Raw genomic sequence first — 8,846 nt, 5'->3', positions numbered from 1 at the left:
TGCTATTTTTTTTTTTAAATCTAGTAAGCAGGATACATTGTTGATTGTTTTCTTAAATGCAAGCTTGTACAGCCACATTGGAAATCAATATGGCGCTACATTAGAAAATTGGGAATCCATATTCTTCTTTTTTTATAATTTAATTTTACAGATCAGCCATAGGATCCCCTGTCTTCCCCTCCTCCACCCTATTTATTTATTTTAATACAAGGTTTAATGTGTTCCCACCTGGCCTCTTGGTCCTATGGTATGTAGTTGAAGATTAATTATATTGACCTCTTGGTCCTCCAGTCAACACTTCCAAAGTGCTAGGATTTAGGGTATATACCAACACAACCCACCATTGGCTAATGTTTGAAGCATGCCCCACTCAGTACTCCAGGCTAACATGAAATTCACTAGTTATCACAAGATGGCCACAAAACAAAGGTAATTCTCCTCCCACAGCCTCTTCTGGGTTGGGATTGCAGGTCCCTGCAACCATGTATATGAAATTTCCTGTTTCATGGCATTAATGAGTAATGTCATTAAAATTAGTAGTCAATGTAGAATGATTTCAACTTATAATTGACAAATCTCTTGCTTTATTTACAAAATATACGAAATTAGTCAAAATGCAGATGTTTTCCCCAAAATTCCAAGAATCACTTCAACGTCTCCATTAACCATCCTTGCAGTCAGAGGGTCATTAATTTCTGTTCTTTCAAATGGTCTCTGGGTTAGTGACTTCCAGGGCAGCATATAGACTGGCTCCTCTGGGACATCACCTGTCTGGGAGGGAGTGAGTGCAGAGGTCTCCTGTCTGAGCATCATGTTGAAAGGTTGGGCATTGGTCACATCCTCGGGCTCTTCATATTCTGAAGCCTGGAGTGGAAGAGACTGAGAGGAGATATATGTCTTGGGGGAACCCCCAGGACTAGGGAGGAACAGGACTCACCTGAGTGTCCATTACTCTGTCCTTTTCTGCTTGTCCATATTTGGTGTCCAGGACTTCTCTTGACATGAGAGAAGGTAGGAGAGTTGCTGCCCTCCTGAGGCTAGAGGGCTTCACCTTGGCATATACATCACCCAAGGGGCCTTCCTCAGTTGGTCTCTGTAGAAGAGAAGTAGTGAGGAACAGATAGTACATCAATGCCCTCCCCCTGGGATCTCCTCTGGTCAGGTCTTCACAGCATGGCCAGACTGAACTGTTTAGTCATCCTCCCTACAGTTCCAGCCTCTAACCCTGACACTCTAACCCTTGCTGTCTTGCCTCCAGCCACACAGTCCAACTTCTTCTATGGGCACATGATTTTGGGGTCTGGGGAGATGGCTCAGTTGTTAAGATCACTGGCTGCACTTGCAGAGCACCCAGGTTCCCACAACCAACATGGAACTCTACAGTCCTTTATAATTCCAGTTCTAGGAATGGGACATGCTTTTCTGACCTCTGCAGCACCAGGGAGACATGAGGTATACAGATATGCATGGAGGCCAAACACCCATACACACAAAATTAACTATAAAATGAAATGGTCTCTTCAATTTCCTTTGTCCTCTTGTGTCCCCTGCCTGCAGTTACTGGTCCCTTAGCTGTCTCTGTTGACTTGTCCATGTGGATTTCCTCTTCAGAAGACACTTTTCAGAGTCCTCCCTTGTAATTCACACTGGCCCTCTCTTCCCACATACTCAAGCCACTTCCTCTGCTTGGTTTTCCCAATCACTTGGCACTGTACACACTCTGCATTTATTACCATGTTGATTCATGGTGATGAGGGAGTGTGCTCTTTTCTCCAACTCTGATCCATGCAGGGAGCTGGTAAGGAGGAGGTTTCTTGGGATTCTGTGTCAGTTAATAGAGGTATTGGGGGGATCTGGATTACTTAGTCCTATGACCTCTGAGTTCTTAGAGGCATATTAACAAGCATACTGATGATGAGGAGACAAAAGATGACATGAGGGAGGAAGTAGATGGGCCCAGGAAACCAAGGGAGAGTGAGACCAGAGAACATAGGAGGCATATGCTGCCTGCAGATGGTAATGTTCACCTGTGGGTGTTGCTGAGGACTCAGAGAGGAAGAACAATTAATGACCCCTGAACTAATCTGGGCCCTAAGTCCTTAGCACTGCCAATAGAGACAGGGACCTCACCCAACTCTCCAGCTCCACACCATGCTCAGGCTGCATTTTCTCCACTGAAGTATCTGTCATAGAAGAAAAAAAGAATGTCTTCAGAGCAGAGTCTAGTGCTATCTCAGACCCTGCTTTCCTGCATGAGCCAGGTGGGACCAGAGAACAGGCATGATTTCATATCCCTTAGTTCATAGTGTGAAGCTCAGGCCCAATTAGCAAAGACCCCAGAGCCTGATCTAGGAGGGTAGCAAGCTCCACTCCCAGGCATATTTGCCTGCAAGGAAGGAAGAAAACTTCATAACATATGCCTGAAGTTAGCAAATGTCCCAGGACATGATAAAGCTCACAGAACACCCAAAATCCCACAGGTTCTAAGAGCCTGTGTTTTCTGATCTGAGGTCTGTGTTTCTAAGCTACTGGTCCCCCATTTGAGGTTTCCCTAGTGCCAGTGTCCTGATTCCCTTCTTAGATGGCCCACAGGGGAGCCTACCATGACCTGAGACCCCAGAAACCCACACCCTACTCACCATCCTTCTTGCATTTGCCCTGTTTCCTTTGCCGGAGGAGGAAGATGAGGATGAAGAGGAACAGGAGGAAGGCCACAGATGCTGCAATCAGAGCCTGCAGGTACATTTCCAGTCCTGAGGCACAGGTGACATCAGGAGAGAGGATGGTTGCTGCTTACCTGAGTACCCAAGGTGTGCCAGGCCCATGCTGGACCTTTGCATTCATCATCTCCCCTCTTCACCTTAATGCAACAGGAATTGTCTGTTCTCCTATCCAGCCAGTTGACCTGCCCCAGATCACCTGACTGGAAGAGGTAGAGCTGGGAGTTGAACACAGGGACTCTGATGTCCAGCCATGTTCTCCACATAAGAGCTGAGGATCACAAGCTGGGAGAAAGGAGCTGGAATGCCTTGACATGGCTCTATGTCCCACCCTTGCACATGTCACCACCACTGTGGGAGAGCCCTACTGCAGAATCAGCTTCTGGAGGCCTCCTCTCTCAGGAAAGACATCAGTACAGGAAGACAGACCAGAACAGACAGAAACTTAGATATGTGGGCCAGGATTCTCACCTTTGTCCTCAAAGAAACAACAGCCATCCCAGAAAGGGAAGGGACTGCCCAAGTCAGCATCTCCAGAAGCAGCTGTATCAAGCCTATAACCAGCTATTCCCCATCTGAGTCTCAGATTCCAAAAGAATATTTTTCATTCTGGAGTTTGACTCCATGCAGATGAGAGGTTTATTCTCAAAGTCTTTATGGCAGGATGGGGAGGTAAGTGTCTGGGTTCCTTGCTCTCCACCTCTGCCCTCAATCTCTATGCTGAGACTCATCTTTTCTCACTGGGTGCCACCTTTTGTAGCCTAAATTAAGTCTTATGTTTCTGGAGTTTCATTTGGGATTTCTGCATGCCTCCCACACTCACAAACTAAAGTGACAGAGAAATGAGGACTTCAGTGGGGTAAGAGCCGTGAGACAGCCTAGGGATGGAGCACACTCCCTGCACTGAGGTGCCTCATACTCACCAGCTGTTTTCATGGGCCTTGAGGGTGGTGGGCTGGAGGCTTCAATGGGTCCTAAGAAACAGAACAACAAAAAGATGATGGTGAGATGCTAACCCAGGGGTCTTAACTCTTATCACTGTCATACATGTGTCTTGGATCCTCCACATGCTTTTCATACTGTCTATCCTCTATTGCAATAGAGGATGATGAGGACATTACTTGAGAGGCCATCACTGGCATCCACTTTGCTGCGAGGGAAATTGCCTTATGACTAAACCTTCCTACTGTCTGCCAAGTCAAGAGCTCTCTTCAGGTTTGACTTGTGAGTCATCCTGACAGTTCAGGGCCACCTCACCTGAGACTATGAGCTCCACGGTGGCACTGGCATATGACAACAAGTATGGTGATGAGTCTTGAGAACCATAGCACCTGTAGTTTCCAGAAATGGCAGAGGTCACAGCAATCATGGAAAATTCTGCCTGGAAGTGCCGATCTTGGAACTTTGATTTTAGTCGCTGGGGTTGATGGACTGACCCCTCTTTGTACAGAATGAAAGTCTCCACTCTTTCTCTTGACCAACACAGAAGGGTCACATTGTCTCCTGGATGTGCTGTGGAGTTAGGCTTCACTGAGAGGAAAGGACTGAAGGAAAGCTGTCCTAAAGAGAAGAGAGATGAGGAGAGGCTATCTTCATTGTTCTGAGCTGAAACTTCACATGGGTATCCCCTGAGTACCAGGGATTCTGTCTCTTTTCTCTGACCGAGCTCCAGTGCTGGTCCCATCTCTGGATCAGTTCCTGCATCAGTTCTTTGTCTCTTGTCCCAGACATCACCTCTTAGGATCCCCATGAAAGTCTATGATGAAATCTCCCTGGTTGCTCACCTGAGATCAGGATGTCCAAAGTGTCACTAGAGGCAGACCACTCAGAGGAGAAGTTGTGTGCACCATAGCACCTGTATTGGCCTGCAGTAGAACTGTTCACAGAGCCCAGTGTGAAGTTGGCCAAGGAGAAAAGAGCCTGGGTCCATTTGCGATGATGCTGGGTGAAGTTAGTTGAGCCCACCTTGTACAGAACAAATCTGTCATAGTTGATATCAGAACAACACTGCAGTGTGAGGCTCTTTCCAGGGTCCAGGATACAGCCTTGGTGACTTAACAGGGAGGGTTTCTTGGACAGCCCTAGAGGAGAGGTGGCAGGGTAAGGAGTGAGGAGCAACTTTTTTACCAAACTCCTATCAGCCATCTCCCTGCTCTGCACATGTCGCTGCTTCTCTTCAGCTGTGGGCTCTGGCTTAGAAAACAGATTCTTCCTATAGAACCTCTCTAACAGCAACTTTCCAGGGGGACAGTGTCCTGACAAAACTTGGCTATCAACAAGACTGGTCAATGATGGGGATGACTCACCTGAGATGTGTATTTCCAGAGGGTCACTGGGTAGTGACCAGAACTGGGGGGTATCATTGTAGTAACCATAACATCTGAATGTCCCTCTGTGGACTGAGGTCACAGGACCCATAGAGAACATGGCGTGGGAGTGCCCATCATGGCTTATATACTGTGAATCCAGGGAGATGGAGAACTTCTCATCTTCCTTGGAGAGAATGAGCTTGTAATATTTTCTCAGTGAAACACACTGGAGAGTCATGTTGCCTCCTGTGGTCACCACATTGCCAGGCAGGGCTGACAGGATTGGTATATGTCTGTGGATTCCTGGGAAAGAAGGATAAACCTTTTCCATGGTCTTACAGACCCATAATGTCCTGGGGGTATGCTGTAGGAAGCGAATGCTTCTGAAAGCAGAGCCTGGTCCTGAGACCCTTACCTGTCACCACAATCTCCAATGGGTCACTGTGCTCTGTCCAGCCTGCTGAGCTGTAACAGTAACAGTGATATTGTCCTACATGTTGCTTTGTCACAGAAAGGATGGAGAACTTGGCCTTACCCCCAGGTTTCTCTGGGGTCTGTGTGCCCCAGGGTTTTGAGCTTCCCTCTTTGTGCAGAACATATATTTCTGTATCTAGGCTCCCCTGACACCAGATAGTCACGGCACTTCTGGAGGCAATCACAGAGCCTGGCACAGCCTTTATGATAGGTTTGTGGAGTTTACCTATAAGGAAGTAGGAGAGAAGGAGGTGGTTCTGTTAGAAAGTGGCACAGAGAATGTCCCACTTTTAGATGGCAGTTAAGTTGATACAAAGTATCAGAAAGTTCCATGAATATTAAACTCTCCTAGACCTCCTGGGTTTTTCTGTCACTTTCTGCTTGGAATCTGTATCTCTGTTCCCTCTGTCTCCCCTGATCTGCTTCAATGGATGGAGGAGCCCTGTATCACATACACCACACACCAAGGCCTTCCTCCACACTTCTATTATTTCAACATCACTCTGTGGAAAGGTTTTGATTCCTATTCCTTACCTGAGAACAGGAGCTCCACAGGATCACTAGGTTCTGACCACACCAGTGGTCTGCTCAGGTCATTGCTATAGCATCGGAATGTCCATCTTTGACTGGAGATCACAGGGCCCACAGAGAAAAGAGCCTGGAATCCTTCAGTTGACAAGTTATACTCTGAGGCCAGTGTCCAGGAGCGCTTCTGTGGCACTTCCTGAGTCAGAATGAACCTGTCATATTGCTGCCCTGAGACACACTGGAGGCTGACATTCCCTCCTTCAGTCACCACAGGGCTGGGCTGGGCTGACAGGCTGGGTTTACTGTAGACTCCTAGGAGAGATGCTAGAATCAGATTAATGTATCAGGCCTCATTATCCTACAGGACTGTGATGAGTGAGGGCATCCCTGAGAGCAGACTCCCTTCTTGAGAGTAAAGCCTGAGGATAGCACAATATTTTTTCCTCTCACCTGTCACCACAAGCTCCAAGGACTCACTGTACTCAGACCATCCATCATGGATCCAATAACGACATTGATATCTCCCTGCGTGGTGCTGGTCAGTTTTTGTGATGGAGAATTCAGCCTTGTTCCCAGGCTTTAGGAGAATCCCTGATAACTGTTCATAATGACTTCCATCTTTGTAGATATAGTACTCTTTAGCTCCTGTTGTACCCTCACACAGGAAGGTCACATTAGTTTGATTGGAGACCACAAGTTCTGGCTGGGCTCTGAGTACAGGCTTAGGGAGGGTCCCTGCAAGGAAATGAGAAGCTAGGACCCAGGACATCAATTCTCTGATTGAAAGTATCTAACACACCACACTTCATTCAATTTTGTGATCATCACACAAGTCTTGGTTTTTATCCTCTTTGCTCAGCCATGTCTCCTGGGTAATAGAGGTTTAGCATATCAGGACAGCTGCAGATACTCACCAGTCAGCACTGTGGTCCCAGGGTACAGAGTCAGTCCTGGAAGAGAGTTCCTGGTGAGAAATTTGTCCCTGAAGCTTGAGCAGGTCCTCCCCTCCACAGAACCTCCTGAGACCCTCCCTGGGTTTTCCTGATGGCCCAGTGCTAGGCTGTGGGACAGGCTCGTTCCTAGGCCACAGAATCCCCTCCCCATGTTCACAACTCACCCAGGCACAGCAGAGCTCTGATGGTGAACATCATGACATCTCCTCCTAGAGGCTGCATCTGTGCTTATGTGCAGAGCTACATAGTCTGCCTAGGGCGACAGGAAACTTGTGTGGCTTCTGGAGGCTGTCACTCCTGATGACATAGTTGTACTTCATTGGTCCGGCACTAAGGGAGCCTTGTTACTCACACACAAGGTTATGACTTCCACAGTGCTGTGTCTAGACCAGGAACTAGACCACTAGACCCTCTGCAATCAGTTCTTACATAGAGAACATTCCTACAACCCTGTCAATGTCTGTTGTATCTGTCCTCATCATACTCAGGTCCATACTGTAGCAGACATATGTGAATATTTCAAATAATACTTACAAATTTAAATGTGGTTTTGCCTTGTTGCTTCTCACATTTTTTACTTGAAATACTTCCTCTTTTTCAACATTTTTTAATGTTACTTAGAAGGGTCTCAATGTCTATACCTGCATGGAATGGAATAAATAATCTTCTTCCTCCTATGTCAAAGGCTGGTTTACAAATGTGTAACTCTCTTTCTTGTTGTTTGCTCTTTTTTGATATGGTACTTGCCAGTACAACTTTTAAATTGCATTTGTTAATTTTTCTAGTTACTCCTTTTTAAAGTGGTGTTCGTGTGTGTGTGTGTGTGTGTGTGTGTGTGTGTGTGTGTGTGTGTGTGCTCATGAACATTCAGTTAGGCAGGTGTAAGCCCCTCTGCCAGCATCAAGGCTGGGTAAGGTGTGCCACTGTAGGTAATTGACTCTAAAAAGGCACTGCAGGCACTAGGGATGGATGCTGATCCTACTGCCAGGGGCCCCCTTAAGCAGACCAATCTATACAACTGTCTCACTTATGCAGAGTTCCTAGTCCAGTCCAGAGGAGGCTCCACAGGTGTTGGTCTAAAGTTCATGAGCTTGGTTCGGTTATCTCTGTAGGTTTCCCCATGATAGTCTTGATGCACTTTTCACATAGAACCACTCTTCCCTCTCTTCAACTGGACTCCTGGAGCTCAGCCTGGTCCTGGGCTGTGGATCTCTGCATCTGTTTCCATCAGTTACTGGATGAGGCACTATGATGACAGTTAGGGTATTTCCTCATCTAATTACTGGAGTAAGCCAGCTCAGGTACCTTCTCCACTATTGTTAGTAGTCTAAGCTGGGATAGTCCCTGTAGATTCCAGGGAACTTATCTAGGAAAGGGTTTCTCCTTAGCCTCATGATGTCTCCTCTATCAAGGTATCTATTTCATTTCTCTCCCACAATGTCCCTATTCCAGCTCAACAATCCTGGTCCCTTAAGTCCTCATTCCCCATCCCCTACCCTCTATTAGCCCTCGACCCCCAGTTTACTCATGGAGACTTCATCCATTTCCCCTTCTCAGGGTAATCTATGCCTGTTCTTCTTAGAGTCCTTCTTATTAGCTAGCTTCTCTGGAGCTGTGGGTTGTAGTCTGGTTTGCTTTCCATCTAGTGTCCACTTTTGAGTGAATACATACCATGTTTGTCCTTCTGCATCTGGGTTGCCACATTCAGAATGATATTTTCCAGTTCCATCCATTTCACTGCAAATTTCATAATGCCATTTTATTTTTGCTACAGTGTAGTACTACATTGTGGATATGTATTACAGTTTATTTATCCATTCTTCAGTTGAGAGACATCTAGTTTGTTTCTAGGTTCTGGCTAT

At 46.6% G+C, this 8,846-nt stretch overlaps 1 protein-coding gene across 1 annotated transcript; it reads right to left on the bottom strand.

Annotated features, from left to right (window-relative positions):
* Positions 1-609: 609 nt before the first annotated feature.
* On the bottom strand, positions 610-7,206 carry LOC118575231 (leukocyte immunoglobulin-like receptor subfamily B member 3). The gene is made up of 12 exons (XM_036175871.1): positions 7,149-7,206; positions 6,482-6,766; positions 6,038-6,343; positions 5,445-5,729; positions 5,027-5,332; positions 4,505-4,801; positions 3,978-4,280; positions 3,644-3,694; positions 2,640-2,753; positions 2,131-2,183; positions 938-1,093; positions 610-864 (listed from the first exon to the last, which is right to left on the bottom strand). Exons 1-12 carry the CDS (start codon positions 7,204-7,206, stop codon positions 610-612), a joined length of 2,469 nt encoding a protein of 822 aa, XP_036031764.1.
* Between the last annotated feature and the right edge of the window lie 1,640 nt (positions 7,207-8,846).

Source organism: Onychomys torridus, unplaced genomic scaffold (assembly GCF_903995425.1).
Source record: "Onychomys torridus unplaced genomic scaffold, mOncTor1.1, whole genome shotgun sequence".
NCBI classification, from domain to species: Eukaryota; Metazoa; Chordata; class Mammalia; order Rodentia; family Cricetidae; genus Onychomys; species Onychomys torridus.
The sequence above is the reverse complement of the archived record's forward strand: the minus strand, read 5'-3'. Positions and strand labels throughout refer to the sequence as shown.